At 42.9% G+C, this 25,491-nt stretch overlaps 3 protein-coding genes across 3 annotated transcripts in view; 1 reads left to right on the forward strand and 2 right to left on the reverse strand.

The window, feature by feature from the left end:
* The window catches only part of LOC126561367 (SLIT-ROBO Rho GTPase-activating protein 1-like), a 118,779-nt gene extending 113,327 nt beyond the window's left edge, over positions 1-5,452 (reverse strand). Inside the window, exon 1 of the mRNA XM_050217477.1 lies at positions 5,308-5,452. Within this exon, the coding sequence (XP_050073434.1) occupies positions 5,308-5,452 (145 nt within the window). The remainder of the gene's footprint in view (positions 1-5,307) is intronic.
* LOC126563292 (uncharacterized) overlaps positions 1-25,491 on the reverse strand; it is a 77,959-nt gene that overhangs the window by 22,095 nt on the left and 30,373 nt on the right. The window lies entirely within an intron of this gene.
* On the forward strand, positions 12,761-23,874 carry LOC126563493 (host cell factor). Its single transcript, XM_050220136.1, has 9 exons — positions 12,761-12,998; positions 14,583-15,287; positions 15,371-15,522; positions 15,984-16,320; positions 18,743-21,489; positions 21,574-21,872; positions 21,943-22,549; positions 22,965-23,580; positions 23,684-23,874. Exons 1-9 carry the CDS (start codon positions 12,785-12,787, stop codon positions 23,872-23,874), a joined length of 5,868 nt encoding a protein of 1,955 aa, XP_050076093.1. The 5' UTR covers positions 12,761-12,784.

The raw sequence follows: 25,491 nt of genomic DNA on the forward strand, positions 1-25,491 counted from the left end.
TTCTTGTCCCACTTTAAGACCTCATTTCATGTCTGTGAAATCAATTCTCGGCCCGAACGCCACATGAACTGAAACGCTGCTGTTTTGAATGTGTGGCGACTGTCGTTGCCGCCGAGCTCGGAGGAAGCCGGAGGAGTCAGTCCGACTGAAAGTAATTCGAGACGCATCAATTACTGCGGCCAAGATCAATTTACGGTTTCTACGATCTTATGCATGCATGTCATTTTTACAGCATCGCGCATTTTCATGTTTAATCACTCGAGACTTTCAATCGATCTATTTATACACGCGAGACTATTTGCTTCTTTTGTATAACTTTGCACATGGTAAGAACACTTCTCAAACACGCACACATCACATTTACAAAATACATAGATTTTCCTTCTTTTCACGACAATCTTCAATGCACATATTTACAAAAAAACGGCGTAAATTTAGTTACAATATTCCATCCGCAAGCACCAAATTCACACCAGACAAAGGATTAAACCGTTTTTCCATCAGGCACGCCCGCTACTATTTTCTCGATTCTTTGTGCTCTTATCAAAGCAGGAGCCTGCCTGATTGAGAACAATTTTCCGAAGCAGTTCCAGCTGTGAGAGAGTTTTTTCCTGTTTCTTCCCTGGAGCCTACCATTTGACTCTGAGTTGAGGAAGTGACGTCGTACACAACTGGATGCTGTTCCATTTAAGCCGGACCTTGCAGTGAGCGCTGCTGTGTGCAGATCGAAATCATATGAAACGCACCCATGCCCACTAGATGGGATTTAACGCGCTCACCACCAAATGGGAATCTGTGCAGCGAGAGAGAGAGTCCGGAAAACACACATTTCCTCACAGAAGAAACGCTCACTCCAACGGGAAACTAGCAAAGAACTCTTTCAATCCAGCACGGGCCTAGCAAACCAAATGTGCAGCAAACTGATGTGAAAGATTAATTTGCACGTATTGATGGAGACAAACTTAAACGCAAGTTGCACGCAAGACTGTTGCTACAGAGTTCTTTTCTTTTACTGTAAAGAACCGTCACTCAGCATCGCAACAACTCTGTGTTCATTCAACTCTTCTCCTCATAGCAAAGTAAGATGGAAACACTGATTCTATGTTTACACAAAGTTGAGTATTTCCAACACCACACTGAGCACACATTTCGTACGGCGAAAATTCGTACCGGACACAAACAATATACGGGCAACAACATTCGCATCACTTTGACAACGGACACTACTACCGCGCACTTTGGGCCAGCATCCGTGTTTTCCTGGAAACAATAGCCTACTCTATTTCAAACGCGACCTCCACCAACTTGGTCAAACAACGTTTCGGTTTGTGCTATTGTATGCGTTAGGGACGGTTTTTCTTCATCTTCTCTCCTAGACTTCTGTTTCACTAATGCCGGAGAGCTGGAGGTAAATGTGAGCACGCCGTACGATACGCGAAGCATGCATGGACCACTGTTGAAATGGTGTTAGTGCGTTGCATAAACGACGTGTTGGTGAAATCACAAGCTATGTTTTTCTCACCAACACACAGACACTCCTCCATAGGTCGGCCTTATGAAAACACACACTCAACACGGCTTGAAGTTTTCAACTGTAGCTTTAAAACACGTGAGCGGAATTTGAATCAAACGGTAGGAAACATATTTTGAACGAGTGGTAAATTTAGTTTTCAACCCTCAAAACCTCAATAAATGAAAAAAAATTAGGTTTCATTTATTAAAATTAAAATTTGAATTTATTTTAATAACATAAAACCTCCATCATTATCATCAAGCGATTGAAGCTTTGGCTACCGGTGAGCGATAACAGAATGCAAATGTTAACCAATACCAATAACCAATTAACAAAAATTGGGTCCGGTAACCGAAACGATAGCGACTTGCGTCTGGCGTTCTTCACATGACATGACATTGGTTATCGAATCTCGTCCAGACCGTCTAGAGGGAACATTTTTACAGGATTAACACTTCTTGAGACCCCCTCGGGGGGTTGTAGTTTAAAAGAAAAGGGAAAATGTGAATGAAATATTAAATTTTTATGGGTACACGAACATGTAAATGTAAAAAAAAAGACGAAAATGTTATTTCATGTCTATAAAAGAAACATAAACATCCTAGCCACATAACTAAGACCCCGAAATTTTGATTCATTTTCTAATTGTCTAGCGTAACTGCTAAAAAAATCAAACATATACAAACCAGCTGTTTTTTGTATTGAACATACAAATGCACAAATGCTTCAAATCTCCAGCAACTATCTCCAAAATGAAAAATTACTGCACATTATAATAACTGCAATGTGATGAGAAAAAAATGGTTTGGCGTTAAATTTCTACTCTTTTACTCCTCAATTGTTGAAACGTGTTTAGTTTTGCAGCCAAAACAAACACTCCAAACTCACGGTTGCCTTCACATAAAGACCCACCAAGATATGAGTTTTTGTTCGTATCGTTTAGCGGTTGTGTTTGTGTTTTAGCTGCTTTACTTTTTTGTTGTTTTCAAGCACCAAGGCTAATAAACAGTACTGTTGAGGTGCAAGTTATCGTACGAAAGCCGTAAGAAGTAAAAACACAGAACAGGTCATTAAAAACAACACCAACTAATGTGACTCAGCTTGAACGGTAGCTGCTTTCGATGGCAAAGCATAAAAACCACCTACCCCGTCTTATAACGAATTTACTTATTGAGATGTTTCGTATAATTCTAGAACTTGAAATAGCACAAATGCATTAGAAAATTATACGGGCCTTCTCAGTTAGGAACATAATTTGCACGAATATTAGAACAATAAACAATGATTAATCAATGATTCAAGTTGTAAGCAATGGTAATGTTCCACCATAAGTCTGTAACTGTATTTAGTTCATTCACTAAGTACAAAGGCCAAAGGACTAAGGCCTAAGTAATATAAATGTATTGAAGAGTGTGCCCTAAAATGCAGCAAAATTTGTATTAAAAGAAATCACCCCTCGGAACATTTTATTAGTCTGCAACATTCTTTATCATTTACGATCACTTACGCCGACAACTACGCACCTCATGTGTAAATGCATCTTAACAGACCCATTTGAACCCTTTTGAGGTCATGAATCAATCTCCATGCCATTCCACAGAATAATCATCCCAAGAGAAAGAGGCACCCTTACCACAGATAAACACGAAAGCTCGTTGAAACAACGCAATTTAACTTGATTGACTTAACTGTAATGCTGAGCAACTGAGCAACATAATCCCTCCCTATCATCCAGATGCATTAGATACCCAACGAAGTCAACGAAATCAACGTTAAGCACAATTTGATGAGATAATTGAGAACTCTATTTTTAGGGAACGTCAGCGTTGGTGTTTACGGAACAAAAAATCACTAATAAATATCAATGGATAAGTCTCTACAGAACACAACCACACACAAGCTGATGATTCGTGTGTAAAAATAGCATTGAACATTTATGCAAAAATGCATTTATTCATCAATCAACATTGATGATGAGTCAATATAATCTTTTTCTGGACAGTTCTTATTTTTCCTTTTCACGTGACTTTCAATAAAGAAATAAAAAATACCTCGACAAGAAATTACTAGAGCAGCACAGAATCGTCTATGTGATCCGATTCTGGTTTTGTTTGTTTTGGAGAAAGAGCAATCGCAATAAAATACAGTGACGATCACTGATTGCATTAAAAAAAATTCATAGACATGTTTTTTTGTCGTTAACTTCAGCTGGAACATGATTGTTTTTTACATTATGTTATGTTATCAGTTCCTTCTGCTTAATACAACCAACATTCTATTCCTTTCCATTTGAGTTATTGTACTGATAACAGTTTTTTATGTTGAATCTATAAATCAGGCTTTGGTTGGCTGATTGGGTAATTTTTTTATTATGGTAAGAATATTCTACCCTAATACGAATTGAGCGTTAACATGTACAATAGAGCACTATGTAAGGAAGCATGTAGCATATTATAAAGTTATTAAATTAAATAATTAAATAATAGACTATTTACATCATCAGTAGATTTCATTCTTCATATGAGAGGTTCAGTTAAGTCGTGATTTGAACCTGAACCGAGTCTCGTATTACCGATGGATACTTTTTGATAGACTTTACCATAAAATAGATCATCTTTTATATTTAAACATGTCGGAAACAACACAAACAACACCATGAAGGTATGTTGCAGGCAATGCGATTGGGTGGCATCCATATTTATAAAATCGTGGGTAAATGAGAATATCAAAGCATCAATCAGGAAATTATTTTTGAACAATCATTTACAGTGCTGATGAAAAATATGATTCGCACGTAGAACTGACTATATGTTGTACAAGGCCAGAAGAAGAAGACGAAGAAGAAGATAAAAAAGGTAAAATTCTCTTAAAATTAAAATAAGATCATTCATGACGTTTCAGAAAAACTCCAATAAATTTCATTGCTTATTTTATACCTTCTTTAGGATGATATAACCTGTAATTTGCCAATAAGCAACAGTTAGCACAGTTGTTTTAATATTTCAAATGTTTTGTTAGTCTTTTGAAAAACTCGGTTTGTTCAACATAATTTAAATAGCTCGAAAAATGAAAATTGTAACGAAAATATCAAAATACAATAAATGACTATTTCATTATCGTTTTTACGTGCATCTCTCGAAGGCACTGGGCCATAATTTACCTGTATTTACTTATCTTTTTTCTCTCAAACAAACAAATATTCCGGGACTCAAGAAATTGCAAATGCAAAATTTTGCTTCTTGACAAGATGTTGGCAAGTTAGTGGCTTGTCAGTTTTTACCAAGGACTTTCCTTCGGTAGATCACTCGTGTTATTGATGCCAAAGCTCCTTGATTGAATCTTGATGCTTTAGCACTCGATTCTGTCTTAACAGTCTTCCACAAATTCTCAAGGGAATTGCAATCAGGTAGACAAATGCAGGTGCAACGAATCCCATACCATCAACCGTTGATACTACCACGATCGGATATTTGGAGGATCACCCAAAGACCAGTTGTTTGATTGTTGAGTTTAAACAAACTTTGCGTAGTTTTAATAGATTGAAATTGATTGTTTCTTATTCTTTTGTTCATGCAGAATGGCCAGTCCTCACTACGGGGGAACTGCCCAGATGGGATTGGAGCCCCGGTTCTGCCATGATGCCTCACCACCGTACCGCCCCAGCACTGGGACTTTAATATGAATTGTTTCAATTGACTGCAACTGCAAATTTCATGGCCCATAGTGCATATTGTTTGTATCTACTGTGAATAAACAACTCTATTATAAATACTGCAATTACTTCTACTACTTACTATTGAATAGATTCAGCTTTCTCGTCGATCCCAGACGCCGTATCGGACTCTTAATGTCCATATCGTTCTCGTCCATCATTGTAACTCCGTTCATGTCGCCGTGGTTTGGTACACTGAATACTACTGCTTCAAAAGGGCGAAACATATACAAAAGCTCGTATGCTATACAGCATGTATACGAGTTTCGCTAATGTTGAAAACACTCACAAACTAATCATTACAATCATTCCGACATCAATAGTAGTTGTACCACCCTACTCACTGCACTTAATCACTGTTCGATTTTCGTTTCTACACACTTACTGCATCCGACGCACACAGTTTTCGCGATCATTCAATTGCCATTTACCGAGAGACACGCCATAGATGACTTCACTCTTTCTTGACGGATGGATTTTTCTTTTACACTCAATGTTTACCAAGATCACTGCAAAGAACCTGTTTTCACTGCTAAGTAGTTTAAAAATAGAATTTTATGTGACAAATTTAGCGGGAATAAACTTTACACAAACGTAATATTGAAGCTCATTTTTGATATTTTTCAAGTAAAGATTCACTTAAGAACAATCGTTGAAATCAAGGTTCAAGTTCTTCCAGAAACGCCACAATTTGCTTTGGCTCTTCTGAACTCATTCTTCTCACCAGCGCAGTAGGCGTTTGTAATGGAAACAAAAACAGCGAGCAAGCGTATGCAAAGTGTCGATCGGTTTACGATCGACACATAAATTTTCACCACCCTCTAACGCCCACACGCTGTGAACACAGACACATACACACACACACTCACGTTGCACCTTAGAGAAGGTGAATTTTTGTGTATTTATTGCCGCATCACTTTTCCAATTTGACCTCTTCGTTGCTACACATGGCGCTGATCTCAGCACATGCAGACAGACGCACGCCGCAGGGGCAGGTTCAGGTGGATGGATGTAAAAACCCTCCTTAGTGGAGCAATACAATTACAGTTTGGCAGTAAGCGACGACCGGAAAGCAGGAATAGTTTGTGCGCTGCTCTGCTGTGGAAAAGTTGTATGTAACAAACGATTTCCGCCAATTATGGTTTCCTGATTCTCACCATCGATAAAAACACACACAGCTTTGGGATAGAAGAAACACAAATGCAGCACACAGCAAGAAACACTTGAGGAAAATGGGGAACAACACGCCAGCGGCAACAGCAACGCCATCGTTGCGCGATTATACAATTCACGCTACAAAACAGATTCACTTTCTCACCGCTTACTACTGCTGCTGCTCGCGTGGTCGGCGAACGGCGAACGTTAAGATCGAAGTATGCGGGGATTTGGACAGAGCCTGCTAAAGTGTGCCGAGCTTGCGCACACCAGCAGCACGGACGAACGAATGGACTATTAGCCTGTTGTGTTGCTGCGCCTTTCTCTCAGCTGGCCCGAGATCGCGATCGATGCTGCTCACGCGGCATCTCTCGTGGTGTGTTCCGTTCACTCTCTGCCCAGCTAACACAGCTCCACTTGCACGCATCATTTTACTCCCACATTTCTTCCACACGGACCTCCACCAAATGGCCGACATTCGATGACGTAATTGACCCCTCGTATCATCGTAATTTCCACTCTGCGCAACAATTACCGCAAACGAGCATGAAACCTACACCACCACAGACCCATTTTCAAAGCACAGCATCTTACCCCAAAAGAACGCCTTAAACTGCACGGCAAGATCGACCGAACAATCCCCCTACAAGCAAGCAGCAGCAGCAGCACACGGACTGAAGGGCAAAGGACTGTCTTTGTTTTGCCGATGGTTGAAGATACAATATGATGGAGGGATTTTGGATCCCCCGTTTCCTCGATCATGATCGTAGGAACACGTTGGTAGTAATGCCGCTTCCCGTTAGTGTTCATTTCAATTTTGCACATTAATCGTTTACCACGTAGGGTCGGGTTTCATCCCATACTGGACCCCGCACATGGACTGAAGAAACAAAACTTCAAGCAATATTTTGCACCCTAATTGGTGGCATCCAGCAATCATCAATACCTACAAATGCATTGCCGCATTGAGCACTAAACAACGCATTAAAGAAGCACACAACACACACCCATTTCGTGCGTTCTTTGTCCCGTTCTTTCACCACCCTTTATTTTACACACTAAACACCGAACGAACCGGTCCGATATTCATAATATCGTTAAAATTCTAAAATAAGAACGTTATGCTTTACTAGTGTTTGTCAACTCGGTCGGCAACGCACGCAGATATCGCAGCACCAAACGTGCGCCCCTTGTGTTTTTCTCGTTCGCCGTAGGTGCACTGGCAATAAGCGGTCTTCTACACTCGGAAAACGCTCCACCATCCAGCAGCGGCTTAGATCCGTTGCTTGAAGAAATGTCCTCCGTGCCGGAGCCTTAGCTCCCCTTTGTTTACCACCCGACCGTGTGCAGAACCAATCGCTTCATTCGCTCGACGCTGGTAGAACATTGCGTAAACCGGTTTTCACCAGACGGCGGCGACGCTTGCGATGTCGCCGCCATCGTTCTGCAGAGCGCAACGTCCTGCTACCGTTGCCAAGTATTGGATACGTTTCTTTCTGTTTTGTTGTGCCGTGTGTCTCCACCGACACGATGCAGACTTCCGCCCGTGTATGCCCAGTGTGACAACGATCGTCGTCGGTCCACGCCGCGAGAATTAGAATCGTCGAGGGCAGAAAAGCAGATGACACCAAACAGGATTCTTGCCTTTTTTTTCCATCAACAACCTCCTCCAGCTGTATATACTCTACGAAGATACACTTTTGGAATAATCAAAATGCGAATAACTTGGGTGAAGTTTCACATTAGATCGAATAAAGGCTAAGCTTTAGTGCAGACTCGCTTATCATAGTTGAGAGTGCAGGTTGTTATCACGAATGGCGAGTGAAGATCATCCTATCCTATCAGCTACTCGCCTTCTATTCGTCACATGGGTGGGACGAACCTTGTAGAACATCCGCTAACTTATGGCTCAAAATGTGCGGTGTCTTAGGGTTGACCGGACGGCAATCTATACTACTATCGGGAATTACCTTTTACGTTAATTAAGAAACTCCCAACGGACCTACTATTGTTACGAAGCTTGAAACGTTTCGGCTACCGACCACACCTTCGACGATGACTATTGTGAGCAATGTAATGGTACACTTTCTTCAAATCATCCACAATTTAACTTTACCAATTCATTGCCATAAGTACAAGGTTTGAAGTGTGGCAATTGAAAATCCCTTGTCGGTTCGACTATTTCTAGAATTTTTCACTTTGAGAAACATTTTTGAAACATGCAATAAAGAATCATTTATCAAACAAATGAAGCAGCAAGCAAAATTTAGCTTTCTTCTCCATTTCATCATGGGCCAAATTTTATAGTTAAGATTTAAAAAATCATGTTTCCGTCAATAGATACACCTTGCGACTTACTCAAGAATGCATTTATACTACCGTTTCCAACTATGCGACGATATGTGGTTCATTTATTAAATTATTTCATTAATACACCTTTCCACGTGTATATCATGTCAAGTTTCTCGATAAGCTTAGAATAGTTTCCCTAGGGGTGCTGGTACCTTGTGTGTGTGTAACTTTTAATTGGGTTAAGAATTCTTACCGTTCCGTAAAGCACTCAACGCAGCATCAGAAGCATCGCAGCATCTAGCTTTACAGAAACTTCCCTTTTAAGGATGGATACCTATCCTTGCTCATGGACAGTTGTTAAAATTTCTTAATAATTCACAACCATTCGCAACGATTCAGAGCCGTTCGAATGGTGAAAAAATACATTAATCATGACATCATGTGCTTTGCCACGCATATGGCGCTCTTATGCCATTTCCACATATCCTTCGGGTTCGGGTTGGATATCCTTTACGATCGTTCTTTTCTTCGCGCTCGATCTTGCTTCCATTGCTGTGTGGTTTCTTGCTGCAATTTGCACTGTGACGAGAAACATCTGTTTCCCATTTGCTTGGTGGATCACAATTTGGGCAAACGAATTTTCAAACGTCTCGCTTGCTCGTTGTTCGTTCGCTCGTTTGTTAATCCAGCACGAACAAAATACAATTTACGAAAATGGCTAATTTACATTGCTGAGTTGAATGTTTTTCAACGTCATTGTTTGCAGGGAAATTTAATTAAAAAAGAAAATAATTAATGTTTTTCATTCAGTAAGCAGATAAACATAACCTGTGATGAAGCACTTTTACCGTATAATTGCTACGCGGAGATTTATCACGAATAGGAACCTCAAAGCAGCAAAAAACAATTTTCGAAAATGTTTCAACGCAGCAATAGCATTATTCGCCACAAAAGTGAGAACATCATCATCGAAAGTAGTCGGGTTCTACAACGGTTTTTGTTCTCCGTACTTCGACAAAGTGCTTCAAACATACTCCGGCTTGCTGATGCTGCTACCGTGCTACAGTTACATTATCGAACGCATCACTTCCATGTCATCTTTGTACTCTATGGACAAGAATTATCCACCACTGGAGGCCATGGAAAAGAAGTGGAATCCTAAAAATAGTTCAGAGATTGGCTCAGCCGGTAAGCATGTGGTGCACATTCAAGGTTGAAGATGTTATAGAACTGCGAGCAAACTGATACAACACGTATTGAAATGGACTAATAACGTTTCCGTATTGCTCTCCATCATTATTTAATCTATTTTCAATTAAAGCGATTACCTAAAAATATATGATTTTTTAAACTTCTTAGTAGACTAAACACTCTATTTTAAGTAAATTTAAAAATAAATATTTTTTTTATTTTAAATCAAATTATCAACAACAAGAACAAGAATGATATTGAATCTCCTATGGAATCTGCGTGCAATTGTCGCAATTGTTTTAAAAGACACAACACTTATCTTCTATAGATCAATCAATATATAGAAATTAATTGAATAAATCTTTCATTTGTTCTATTCCTGTGTCATGTTTTGGATTGAACAATTGGACAACAGATCATCTACACGATTCGACCAAAAGTAGGCGGATGCTGTACGCACAAGTGATCGCACATTTGATTGTCACGATGTAGCACCACCGCTAGGAAGTAAAACCTACGAACCGGCCGGTTTCTATAGCAGCCGCCTCATTACTCAGCAAATTCAGCATCATTTAGTAACGATCAAAGCAGCAATTAGCCCGGCTACGTATAGATATTGCAGCGGTCACAATGCTTAGTAAGTATCGAAGTTTGTAGACTTATACGATGCTTTATTGTGGTTATTTAAATGATAATTATTGTTTTGTAGCACTTGCGGAGGATCTTCCACATAACTCACCTTAATGCACTATATTTATACAATATACGGATATGTATACGACACAGATAATATTGTAACATAACCAGCTTCAAACCTTAATTTGAAAGTATACTTTTGGAGCCGTATTGCTTTAATACCGGGCAGCGAAACAAAGATGGGGTACCTTTCAAGAAGTGTTGTTCAACAATTGATCGCGGTGATCCTGAAGCTCTTGAGCGAATGCGAAACGTTAACCATGACGTAAATTTGACTACAAAACTGATAAAAACTGTCTACCAAACCGATCCAGAAGCACGAACAACTTAAAGATTAAAAATATTCCGGTTGATTTTTTTTTGTCTGATTCTTTCCACCTTCGTTTCCGGCTTGTAAACAAACAACCCAACGCTACGACTCGAACCGTTCAAGTGTTTAGAAAGGAGGAGGGAAAGCCGCGAACGCGAAGCTGTCATTCCGCAGCATATTATGACCGAATTGCAGCTCAATGTTCCGTTGTGAAATTGTATTTCTCCGCAACTGACGAGCGGTTTTTGTCCAAATTCTTTGCCCCTTCAACCATTGGTGCACAACGAGCGGAAGTAAAAATGGGTACAAAAATGTCCCACTGTGGAGTTTTCCTTCGGTCATGCAGATCGACACATTGACAGCAGTGGCTTGACAGCGAGTTTTGACGTTTATCTTCGACGATGTCAATGAAGCTGTCCCTGGGAGCACTCGTTATGTAGGGAGCGAAATGCACACACACACAGCGATACAATGCCTCGTACGCATCAAGTCCATCCACATCATGGTCGCCGCCATATTGGACTCGCAAGTCGAAAAGCCTAAAAAAGCGATTTGAGGACGCCGTTGTTTATTTCCTGTGCACAAAGTACATTTATCCGGCAGAGTGTTGCTATTGGTTGCTAACAGCATACCGAATCGCCGGCAATCGTTGGTTAGTGGAATTTCGGTCACGAAAAACTGTGCTACGTAGAAATTTATTGGCGGAATCTAGCAAGTGAGTGAAATTCGTTCAGCTTTTCTGTCTTCGGTCCGATTTTTTGCTTGCATCTACGGTAGCGGAGTACGGCAACGCACTAGAGTGAGTGAGATGGATGCAGTAAAAATACGCCGAACAGTGGTGCATGGATGGAAAAAGTAGCTGTATTTTGTTTTTGGTGGTTTTAATTGGATACATTTTTCGATGGTTAAGTTTTGTATCGTGAATAATAATTTGCTTGTCTCGCAATACGGACTTGTACATTCTCCTTAGGCGATTTGGGCAATGGTGCAGAGCGAGTGGAACAAAATAGCGACGAAAAGGAGCAAAATAGCGAACGCGCCAAGATAGAAGAAGATAGCGCTAATGTGCTCTCTTTTCCGTCTATGTATCGTTAGGGGGGCAGCCTAGCATAGCATCAGTTAATTGTATAACATTTTAAAATTTGTTGTCTCAATCAAACATTGGTGAATGCGTATTGAAAAGCATCTATTTTGGAAACGATGCACCGACCGAAATGTATCAACTCTTGCATCGCGTAAGGAGAAAAACATACAGGGCAATTATGAAGGGAATTAATGGTTTGTGTACTTCAAACGTTCTCGTCGTTGACGGGTAGCGCGAGTTTGCTCAAAATATGCAAAAATGTCATTCATATTTCCAAAATTACTCTTTACCATGTAGAATAGAAGGATGAGATGGAATGCATTTGTGGCATAGTTTTCGTCTCTGTTATTTAACGCAGCCTTCTCTGTTTTGTTGTATTTTTCAGATTTGGCCTCACTCTCACGCAGCCGCCATCATGTAGAGAAGAAATTGACAGTAGCACTTTTGCTACGCGTGCATCTCTTTCTAGCTAGGGAAGGTCGTAATTTGTGAGTAGTCAAAACAATTTGCGATAAAAGACAGAGAACGAGAGAAAACCGGGAGAAACAGACGCATAGCATTTGAAAATTCGAGCGAATACAACTTTACAACAGCGGGTGCAAGTCAACATAAAAGTTTGTGGTTAAATGTAGGAGTAAGCGAGCCGCTAGAAAAAGGACGAAATCCACGAAAAAGCGCGCGCAAGTACGTCGTAGGCGACTAATACATTCGATGTGTTGTTGTTAGAAAAGTGTGATTGAAAAGTCGAGTGAAGTGTGAAAAGCGTTTTGTGTTTACACGGCTGTGGCGGAAGATAGCAAAAGCAAGTGCATCGTTTAGAACATCACCGTCATGACGGCCAATTCGGAAACAACTGGCTCCGAACTTGTGCCGGCTCTACCGGCCAAACACAATGCAATATTGCGTTGGAAGCGAGTGACGAATCCCAGCGGCCCGCAGCCTAGACCCCGCCATGGTCATCGGTCGGTGAACATCAAAGAGTTGATGGTGGTTTTTGGTGGTGGTAACGAAGGAATCGTAGACGAATTGCACGTATACAATACGGGTAAGTGTTCCATAAAATGTTAGGAACTTTTAAAACTCCAACTGTATCTGTAAGCATCCATCGTGTGTCTCAGGACATGGTTGCACATCGTCGGGGATTTGTTTTCAAACAATTTTTCTTCTGCTGCCATCTCCGTGTTCTTTCATTTGTTCTCTCCCGTGGAGATAACAGAAAGAGAATGAAAACACAGTCGTAACTCTCTCATAATATAGACTATAGACGCAGTAGACGTACATTAAATCTTCGTGTGAATTGAACAATGAATTATTTAAAAATGGTAACATTGGTGTTGATTCAGTAAAATTATTTGATTTGTGTTAAAGAGCACCCAAACGTACAGTGATAAGAAACGTATCAGAAGCAAAAGTGAACAAATTTTGCCGAATGGCGGCCATGTTGAAAATAAGCAATGTAGTAGGACCCGTGTCGAAGATTTGGATCCGTGTCGAGACAGATATCGTTCATCTTCTTTCCTCCCGGCAAAATTAATAGTCAACAACCACAAGAAAGAATGCAATGGAATCTTGTGAAAGAGACGAATGGTTCAACACATATTGACGTACCTATCTGTCAAACTCTGTGAAGCTGTTCGCCCTTCAGGAACGATTATTTTTGTAAAAAAAACTGGCAATCGTCAGAAAGTTTTTAGTACAACAACCTGTACAAACGGACGTGAATCGTACGTTTACAGGGTTTGCGGCCCTTAGAACAAGTACAATTACTGTACAAAAGTACAGTAATTATGAACGATGCAAGTTTTAAGATGCAAATTTTCCGACGTAAACACACATTACAAGAAAATCGTGAAATTCGGTGCTTTTTCCATACCATCAACGGATTGGATTTGGGTCGCTTCAAATGTTCCGTTCCGGTTCGGATTTATGGTTCATTGCTCAAGACGCTTGGACTCACTTTAACATATCCATCGTCGAGGCATACAAAATCAGAACTGTCGAATTGACGAATCAGAAGACGATTTTCTAAAATAATCGTATATTGTGTTATCAATTGAAACAGCGTAGCTAAAATGATATAATGTGTGGTCAAATCGGAAAATGTTGTGTATCTCGAAATATGCTTTATTTGTACTATTCTAATGCCTGTTCTATGGGCTGTTAAACCATGTATATGATAAATTGTTAGAAATTTTTCATGGTTGATTAATATTCCTTTTCGCTATTGACAAAATCTTCCGACTAAGGCATTACTAAGGCAAATTTGTATTGAAAGGCAATTTTGTCATTCGGATTATTTGATATGATAATTAATGATGTATGGAATTTCCATACATGCGTACTAAGAGTTGCTACTTGTAATTTACATAGATTTAGCAAATCCCTGCGATGACAAAACGCGCTAAAAAAAACAGAACTAATGATGAATGAAACTCAGCCTTTTATTAGCATTCAGAACGTTGCAGAAAGTATGAAACTTTTCGCCATTCTTCGAGTGCTATGAATATAAAACACAGTTCGAGAGAGCGTACATGTTTCAAACTGATGTTCATATAAGAAACAAACCCTTATTATTTCCGAAATGATCATACTCTTTATCCCTGTTCTTCCATTTGTGGTTTCTTTTCAGCTACGAATCAGTGGTATGTTCCGGCGACAAAAGGAGACGTTCCACCGGGATGTGCCGCGTACGGATTCGTGGTGGATGGAACGCGAATATTGGTTTTCGGTGGTATGGTGGAGTATGGCAAGTACTCGAACGAGCTGTACGAACTGCAAGCCACCAAGTGGGAGTGGAAAAAGCTACGGCCTAAACCACCGGAATCGGGTCCACCTCCCTGCCGTCGTTTGGGCCATAGTTTTACGCTTGTCGGCGATAAAATATACCTGTTCGGAGGATTGGCAAACGAGAGCGACGATCCGAAAAATAATATTCCTAAATATCTGAACGATCTGTACATTTTGGAGATCAAAAACAATCAACTGCAATGGGAAATACCGACGACATTCGGTGAAAGTCCACCGCCCCGTGAGTCCCACACCGCTGTGTCGTGGTATGACAAAAAGCAGAAAAAGTTTTGGCTCGTAATCTACGGTGGGATGTCCGGGTGTCGGCTCGGTGATCTGTGGCTGCTGGACACGGACACGATGTCCTGGACGCGGCCCCGTACAAGTGGTCCGCTACCTTTGCCACGCTCGCTGCACAGTTCTACACTGATTGGCAACCGGATGTACGTGTTTGGCGGATGGGTCCCGCTAGTGTTGGATGACGTAAAGGTGGAGAAACACGAAAAAGAATGGAAGTGTACAAATACACTTGCCTGTTTGAATCTCGGTAAGGGCTAGTGTGTGTGTGTGTGTTGCAAGTTGAACATGGTAATAATTGCGCTTGTTTCTGTGTAAATCTTTCATTCGTAGAAACTATGACTTGGGAGGAGCTGGATTTGGACACTGATGAGGAGAACATGCCACGTGCCCGGGCAGGTCACTGTGCCGTCGGTATCCATACCCGTCTATATATATGGTCGGGTCGCGACGGTTACAGAAAGGCCTGGAACAACCAGGTCAGGGTGAGCTCTGTTTTCCAAATACGAGTTAGCCATTTGTGTGCATCAATAAATTACGTCTAAACTTATGTAACGCGGCCACCAGTTCCGTTGCATTGATCTGTTGATATTTGAGACCGATTTCAATGAGCAACTCGCAACACTCAAAGCCCTCTGCATCAACAGATCAATTGTACCGGTTTCCGGTTGGACATCGTTAAAAAAACTGAAATATTGTACACCTTCCCTGTCTTCTCACTTTCTGTGTGTAGTATATATTTGGTTGGTCACATACTTCCGACACTCGTTCTTCCTCCCTTCTTTACGCTTTCAGTTTTGCTTCGTCGCGTTACAATATTTTATGTTGCGTTCACTACAGTTTGATGTTTACTGCAAATGACAGATCGTAGAGTGATCGGTGCTCAATACTCGTAGTTAGCTCCGATGTTCATTCTTCTCATCAATCACTTTCCCACGATCCTCAGGTTTGCTGCAAGGATCTATGGTACCTGGAGGTAGAGCGTCCCGGAACAGCGTCGCGCGTGCAACTGGTGCGCGCTTCTACACATTCGCTCGAAGTTAGCTGGCAAGCCGTTCCATCCGCTTCCTACTACATCCTAGAGGTGCAAAAGATTCCTCAAGCTCCTCCACCATCACCGGCAGCACCGATTGCATTGAATACGGCTCCGGCGGTAGTCGCATCCCCCGCTGGGGCTACCATAGGTTCGCCTGCCTCCAGCACAGGCTCCATGTCTCCCGCACAAATGATCGGTGGCAGTATCGGAACAACATCCGGCGAACCAACAATGCATCAGCAGCCGAGTAAGTTTTGTAGTCATAATTTGATAATTTTGTATTTCTCTCGTATGCATTTAAAAAATAGGCTGATTGGTACGATTTTTCGTTGAATGGCTTTCTGTCCTAGTGATCCCAGCTGTGCGGCGTTTTTTTGCCACATTTCTTTTATATTCAGAAAATCTATCACACCATTACGAAGTGATGTACAATTGCTATACGGCCAAAACAGTCCATGAACAGCAATTGAAACATTTGTGCACATTTTGACTTTTAACATGTACATAACAGGTTGGCTGATAAGTCCCCGGTCTAACAAAGAAAAACACATTTTTTTTGTCAAAATTCGTTTTTATTATTCAACATAGTTCCCTTCAAGAGCGATACAACGATTATAACGACCTTCCAATTTTTTGATACCATTTTGGTAGTACTCCTTCGGTTTTGCCTCAAAATAGACCTCAGTTTCGGCGACCACCTCTTCATTGCAGCCAAATTTTTTCCCTGCGAGCATCCTTTTGAGGTCTGAGAACAAGAAAAAGTCGCTGGGGGCCAGATCTGGAGAATACGGTGGGTGGGGAAGCAATTCGAAGCCCAATTCATGAATTTTTGCCATCGTTCTCAATGACTTGTGGCACGGTGCGTTGTCTTGGTGGAACAACACTTTTTTCTTCTTCATATGGGGCCGTTTTGCCACGATTTCGACCTTCAAACGCTCCAATAACGCCACATAATAGTCACTGTTGATGGTTTTTCCCTTCTCAAGATAATCGATAAAAATTATTCCATGCGCATCCCAAAAAACAGAGGCCATTACTTTGCCAGCGGACTTTTGAGTCTTTCCACGCTTCGGAGCCGGTTCACCGGTCGCAGTCCATTGAGCCGACTGTCGATTGGATTCAGGAGTGTAGTGATGGAGCCATGTTTCATCCATTGTTACATATCGACGCAAAAACTCGGGTGTATTACGAGTTAACAGCTGCAAACACCGCTCAGAATCATCAACACGTTGGTGTTTTTGGTCAAATGTGAGCTCGCGCGGCACCCATTTTGCACAGAGCTTCCGCATATCCAAATATTGATGAATGATATGACCAACACGTTCCTTTGATATCTTTAAGGCCTCTGCTATCTCGATCAACTTCATTTGACGGTCATTCAAAATCATTTTGTGGATTTTTTTGATGTTTTCGTCGGTAACCACCTCTTTCGGGCGTCCTCTGCGTTCACCGTCATCCGTGCTCATTTCACCACGTTTGAATTTTGCATACCAATCAATTATTGTTGATTTCCCTGGGGCAGAGTCCGGCAACTCATATCAAGCAATGTTTTTGCTTCCACTGTATTTTTTCCCTTCAGAAAACAGTATTTTATCAAAACACGAAATTCCTTTTTTTCCATTTTTTCACAATAACAAAAGTTGCTTGACAAAAGACGCTCTGTCTCACAAACTAATTGACATACAGACGTCAAATTTTGACACGAATCATTTGAAGGTTGGTGCTATATAAAAATAATATGCATTTAATACTAGCGGCGCCATCTATGTGTCAGGCCGGGGACTTATCAGCCAACCTGTTAAGTATGAAATCGCTTTAATTTGTTTAATTGTGATTGGTTTTTGTTAGTAAATGGGTTAAAGGGCCGTCTATAATTTACGTAACGCTAAAACCGGAGTTCCGGTAAATCGTAATGCTAGGTAAAGCAATCCCCCCTCCCCCTTTAAAAAAAAAATGAAATAAAAATTGGTAGGTATATCCTGATGATCGATTATAATCACCTCGTCTTCTAAAAGTCATATTCTCTTTTTTGGAGAAAGATGAAAACGTCACAAAGAGGAGAGAAAATTCCGAAACCTAACATTTTTGTTTGATGGATATATATGTAGTTATTACGATTTGATCCGTCTAATACAGAAAAATATTTTGGAAAAGATGAACCTACTTTTTTCTATTCTCGCCGTCCATTCCATAATCACGGTAATCTTCGTCGATCGAAAGAGACACTTAGGTGATTTCAGTAGTGACTTAAAGAGTTTCTAAATAACAAGCGATCATCAAGGCACCAGAGAAAAATGGGAACAATATTGTTTACGATTGCTATGATTGAGAGTTCAGCTAACTGCTATATGTCATCCTAAGAGAAGTGTCAATATTATTGTAGAATTGTAGGTAGATTGTTTGTGTCACTTGCTCGTTCCTTCAGTAAGTTTTTGTTACAAGGGGAGTCCGAATCCAATAATGAATTTGTTTTCTACGTATGGATTATGATGTGCCTTAGGACTTTTAGAAAATTGCCTCCGAAGTTTCCTTCTCCATGTTTCGGATGATTCTCTCTAGCGCGTTGAGTTATCATATTGTAGTCTTATTTTCAGCCTTTTTTTATGCAAACGTTATTTCGAAGCATACGTTATTTTCTTCTTTCAACTCGACTTTTTCGTATTCTACAGTTATTAAACAGCTGCCCGGCCGAGTTTCGGGAGCACCGACAGCCATTGCCGTATCGGGGGCAAGTATTCAGTCACCAACCTTGCAAAACCCAGTCATTGCCCAAACGGCGTTGTCAGCGAGTCCCATCCACCAAGCGGGTGGATTACAGTCGCCAACCAACACTAATATCGGCATTGTGTCGTCGCCTGTCCATTCGGTCCCTTCGCCGGTACAGCGCATTGTTACGAAGGTTCAACCTGCTAAGCCGATTCAAACCACCCAAAAGGTGCTCACCACCGGTTCGCAAATTCTGCAACAGCAGCCGGCACAAATTGTCGCCTCACCGCAAGGCCAGTCACCAGCGCAGACCATTCAAACGGCCATTTTACAAACCACACAGGCACAGTTGCAACACCAGCCACAGACGATCCGCGTCGTCGCAACCGGTGGGACAGCCATCTCTAATGCGCAGCAACTAACCACGGGCACCGGAACGCCAATACGCGTGCTCTCCTCCACCGGCCAACAACTACGTATTGGTACGGCCAGCACTGGAACTATGCAGCAGGCCGGACAAACGGCAGTGCTGCGTACTGCTGGTCCGGGCATCGTTTCAGGCGCACAGCTGCAAACGGTACAGCAGCGTCTTGTCAGTGCCGGTTCGGGCGGCACTTCAACCACGGCAACGATCGGAGGAAAGCAAATCATACTCCAAAAACCGGTCACCATTGTAAGCGGCAATCCAGGTGCAGGAACTACGGGAGCCACTTCCATCAACAGTGGTACCACCAACCAGGGACAAATTCTAACGCTGGTCAAAACCAGCCAAGGCATGACGATGCAAACGGTGCCGAAAATGAGCGTAGTTCAGAAGACGGCCGGCGGCACGGTGGCGGGAACGATTCATCAACCACAGCAGCAAATAATTACATCCAACCTTCTGACGGGCGCAGGCGGTACAGTAGTTCAGCAGGCGACTGTTGCCGGAACAGCTGGTGGCCAGAAAACGACCGTTATCGGTGGAAATGTCGTCAAACTGATGTCGACCGGTTCTGGTACGATCGGAGGCAAACAGATACTGATGAAGAATTCAAACATTGTGCAGGTAGGAAAGGTGGGCACGAATGCGACCGGCAAACCGACACTAGTGCTCACCAATAAAGCAGGCCAAGCGATCCGGGGCAATCAGCAGGTCATTGTGGTAACAACGCCGCAGGGAATTCGCACAGTTAGCGGCACAGTCACTTCTTCGGCCAACAATTTCGTGACGCTTTCCTCATCGCAGATGCTGAACACGATCACCACCACGCGATCTGCCAACATCGGTGGTCCCACAGTGCTGCAGGCCACCTCGCTACCGGCCGTTAGTGGAACCGGTTCCACGCTGAACGCCGGAGGAACGGCAGGAAATATAGTGGCGGCATCGGTTGCATCCGGCGGCACCACCACCACTATTGGCGGTCAAGCGATCAAGTTGCGCACTGTACAGGGAGGTAAGCCGATCACTTTTACGATGCCAGTCGGAGGCCTCCAAGCCGGCGGACAAAAGATCACGGGTACTCAAATCATAAATATGCCCCAAAAGCTAGTGAGCGGCAAATCGGTCACGGTGCAACTTACACCGTCGGTTGGTGGCCAAAAAACGGTCACTATCGTCCCGTCAGGAGCTGGTGGTACAACGGCCACGTCCGGTACCGTTACGGGACAGGTGGGTGGGCAGAAAATCTTGATGCTACCGTCGAAAACGGCGACTCGTATCGTTACGCAGCAACAATATCAGCAAATACAGTTACAGCAGCAACAACTGCAACTGCAACAACAACAGCAACAACAGCAGCTTCAACAACAACAGCAACAGCAGCAGCAGCAACAACAAGAACACCAAGTCTCTACCGACGCAGCATTTGCGGCTCTGGCTGCTGAAGCTGGCATGATGGAAACAGATGCTGAAGGCATGGAACAGATGGACGGTTGTTTTGATTTGGAAACACTCGAAGTTGAAGAGGAAATACCTGTCTTCGCGGAAGAATCCAACAACGTCTTGCAGGTAATGGTAAGGCAAGATCCGAGGGCTGCCGAACTGGATGTGGATATGGGAGAGAATCCGCGCCCGGCCGGTTGCTTGCCATTGTTCACCTTGGAACAACTTGACGGTTGCGATGATAGTGTTCTGTCCACCATTAGCCGTAACAGTGGCAAACAGCACAACCAGCCCGTGCGTTACATCAAACCGGGTCTTTACGGCGGAGCACTGACGATGGGATTGGCAAACAACAATAGTGTGTCCGGCGGTGACGATAGCGATTCCCAGCTCGAGAATCAAGTATCGGACAATGCGGACGATCAACGACAGCAGCAGCAACAGCAGGAAGAAGCTGACGAAATTGATCAGAGCGGTGAACTGGCGCATGATAACGTGATTTTAGAAGGAATGGACGATACCGGCGGAAGGGACAGTCAGGACGAGGGTCATTTGGAAGATGATTCCGGTACGGATGGTGGTGCAGCTGTCGGTTCAATGATGGTTTCGGGAGACGAAGAGGAAGGGACCTTTGTGGGCGGCGAGGATAGCCAAGATCACGAGGAAATGTCAGCCGAGCACGATGAAAATGTGCTGGAAGGTGGAGCAGATGCTGGAGAAACGATGGACAAAGATAATGCAAACATTTCGGTGGATGAACATATGGAGGACGAAGAGAATAATGGGCTGGATACGATCATGGCGGAAAATAATGGTGATAATACCACCGCTCAGTCGCAACAAGAGGTAAGTGAAAGACAGAAAACTTGTAGAAAACTGTCTAACGTGTAATTAATTATTACTTTGAAATGTGTCATCCCCGTCAAAAAGATGTCATTTGGCAGCGAGCAAGAAGAAATGCAAGCCATGGAGCAACACACTGCTGGTTCATCGGAAGTAACGGATGGTGAAGGAGCTGGCACGGAGGAGCCACCACCGTCCACATCGTCGTCATCTAGTGCACCCGCCGTTGCTCACGTTCCGAAAACGACCGTTGTCAGTGCCCCGACAGCATCGGAAACGGAAGCAGCCAACATTCTCACCACCATAAAGAGTGGTGAAATTTTGTCCCTTCATAATGCCGAACTGCTCGCTGGTGGAAGTACTGGAACTGGCAACGAGAATATTATGTAAGTTTTGTGGGGATAGAATGGGAATGTAACATCCGATTGATTAATCGTAACTGTTCGTCTTGTACAGTCAGCTTGATTCCGGCACGGCCACTTTGCTACAGTCGTGCAATGAAAACGGTCAGATGATTACGTTCAAAACCGAAGCCGACGAGAATGGCGGTGTTTCGACGCCGTCCGCTACAGATGGTACTCCAGCTACAGTGACTCTCAGCGACGGTACCACGTTTGTAACGCGGCTGCAAACACCCGGCGACCAGCAGCAGTCCTCGATCGGGGTTGTTGCCAGCCCGGGCAGTATGAGCTTGGCCGGTGCTGTGGTAAAGACGGAGGAAGGCTCCAGTGCAGCATCGTCCACCACCGGACATCTGGATGCGCTGGCAGAAGCGGCCGCCTCGGCAACCTCCGTGCTACCGAGTGAGCTGATGGGTGACATTTTGTCTTCGCCGACATCAAACGCATCTCAGTCGACGTCACAACAGATTAAATTTTTGGATCCAACGTCGAAACAGTTCACGACGGTGGTCATGCAGGCTGGAGGAGACGGGGCAACAGTAGCGACCGCTAGCGGAATAGTGAACAATGGTAACAATGCGACGGTCGCAGGGAAACAAGTGGCCGGCAAAGCGGTCGTTCGATCGAACTCTACCGGGAAGACGAAAGATGAGAGAGATGAGGTAAGAACTTGGTTTGTATATTGTATTGCATTAAGAACATAAGAGATAAGCAGGCGTTAGAATTGGAAATATGACACGAAACGCTCTGGATTGCTTATAATCCCAGTAAGTTTGGGTCGACCCGGTCCATCACTAATAAGTACGAAGATGTTGCTTAAAAAAAGGTTATTTCAAAGAGAGGGGGCAAAACCAATGCTAGGAATTCCTCGCCAAGCCATTGTAAGACGATTTGAGCAAAGTGCACTGCATGTATCATGATCGGAACAACAGTCTATAGTTATGCATAGAACAAAGTATGGCAAATTTAGGATCTCAAATGTTGTCAAATATTGTAACTTTCTTCTTCGCTAATTTGATGAGCACATTGAATAGTACAGAGTTGCTAAAATAAATATCCATTTTTTATACTTCACAGAAAATGGTCAAACCGAAGGATGAGTCCGAGATTTGGCACACAGTGGGCATTTTTAAGACGGTTAACCATACCGTTTCCAACTACATCGATGCAAACGAATGGGACAGTTCGATCGATGGCGAAATGCTCAGCGCCGACAGCATACCCGATTTGAGCGAACTGAAGCGAATAAATCTGGAACCCGGTTGTGCGTACCGGTTCCGTGTCGCTGCCATCAACAGCTGCGGTCGGGGTGAGTGGAGCGATGCGACACCGTTCAAGACGTGTCTGCCTGGCTTCCCGGGCGCACCATCAGCGATAAAGATTTCCAAGTCTCCTGATGGTGCCCATCTGTCGTGGGAACCGCCACCATCCACAACGGGCGATATACTGGAGTATTCCGTGTACTTGGCAATTAAGTCGCAGAATCCCGTCAAGGACAAGCCAAGCACGACAGCGGCCGCTCAGCTAGCGTTTGTGCGCGTGTACTGTGGCCCGAACAACCAGTGTATTGTGGCCAATCAGTCCCTGCAGACGGCACACGTGGACTTCACCTCGAAGCCGGCCATCATCTTCCGTATAGCGGCCCGTAACGACAAGGGTTACGGACCGGCCACACAAGTCAGGTGGCTGCAAGGTAAGCGCGTTGAGAGTGAAACTCGCCTTAATTGCAAGTTCTCCCTTTGTGGGATAATTAATTATGCCTCCCTCCCATTTCTTTCCGTTTTGTTCCTCAACAGACCCACAGCTCTCCAAAACGAATGCAATAGGCGGTGGTACGTCTGGTGGGACCAGTCAGGCCGGAATAGCTGCAAAGCGACTGAACGACAAGTCGGCCACAATCGTGGCTAACAAGCGGGTTAAGGTTGGCGGTTCATCAGCAACAGGCACGAACTCGTCGATGATGGTTTCGCCCCAGCACCACCACTAAAACACACACTCTTACAAAAGGTGTGCCACCCTCCAACTCCCTGCCTTCCAGCACACATACACTCACGCACACATCTCCATGAGATATAAGTGTAAACGAGGGGGAGGAGCTGTGAAAGAGCTGTGTTTTTTATTCAATTTAACGAACACCATTCAAAACGATGAGCGTGGTCCCATGCTCCCATTATATGCTTTTTAAAACGATATCGCATGTCAATGAACATGTAGTGTGTTTGTGTGTAAAAAAGGGATTCACAGCGAGAAGAGGAGCTGTAGTGGCCACAAGATTTTTTTGTTTTTACTGATTGGGTGCGTGTCCTAGCGCGTTAGCGAAGGACGAGGATTGTGTTATGATCATAGAAATTATGATTTCTATTTTGTAGTAGCATATTTGTGGTGTTTTAAAAGCCTTTCATTTAACGTTTTAGTTGTGTAGTTAAGCTAAGGGTAAGGGTAAATGATGAATGTATAGTGTTGCAACATCAACATTGACTCCCCGGTCTGGCCGCCCTCTGAAACTCTTTTACGTGTCATTTTACGGCTTACTGTCTTTACCATCCCATGATAAAGGCTGGGGAAAATACGCGACCAGACCTGCAAACCGGATCTACTATGCCGCAGGTGCACAGGAACCCATTTAAACGCGCGGGTTTTTTGACATGAGCAAGAAGAATTATATGAAACGATTTTTAAACACAAAACTGCGCTTAAACAGATGTTAATCTAACCGTACAATGTTGTAGTAATGTGTCTCTTGATCATAAACTGAAACGTTTACTGCAAACATGGTTTCTGCATTCGAAAATGCAGCAGCAATAATGTGCTGCTGGTTGGATGTTTGTATTTAAAGCAGATTCTCTGTGCGAAATCTTATTTTATCAAGGATCGTGACATTCATCATCGAGGTAGATCCGTGTCCACAACCATGTACAGGTAGAGGGGGACACAAAGCACGAAAGACAAAACGATTTATAGACCGATTGTGCACTGCTTTTAGCTTCCAGTCATTTGTATGATTCGTTTCGGTTCATTTTTAGTGTAAAATTCAAATGTAATTACGACATACCGGAAACGGAAAAGTTTAGAAAGGGAATTAAAAGAAATAGCGTGACGGAGGACTGGAGGGATGATACAACTGGTGTGCTCTCGGGTAGCTTTTCTGTTCGATTTAATACTAAACGATGTTGTAAAGGAGGAGCGGAATACAAAAAACGTTGAACCAACAACGTGTGAGACACTAGCAAAATCAAATAAGTATCTTATACTACGTCATTCAAATCAGGACCACCATCACAATCTGCAATCGTAGCTAATGTTGTGTACGTATCCGCGCACTGATCGCGAATATTGATTTTGGTAGGTCCAAACGGATATTTTTAAAAGATTGTGTGACCACAGCCCGAAGATCGTGTGTAGCTCTAACATGTAGAAAAGATGACATCGGGAGAAAACAAAAGTAGCGCGTATAAAGGTCGATAAAAACGGTTTTCTCCTGTTTCTTTTGGTTTTCGCTATACAATCAGGTCAGGTTTTTATTTGGTCAAAACGTTGCTGCTATTAACTGAAATGGATTGTGCAAAGAAGGGGAGAGGGTAAACGAAAAGAAGTTTACCATGAA

Source organism: Anopheles maculipalpis, chromosome 3RL (genome assembly GCF_943734695.1).
Source record: "Anopheles maculipalpis chromosome 3RL, idAnoMacuDA_375_x, whole genome shotgun sequence".
Taxonomy (NCBI): Eukaryota; Metazoa; Arthropoda; class Insecta; order Diptera; family Culicidae; genus Anopheles; species Anopheles maculipalpis.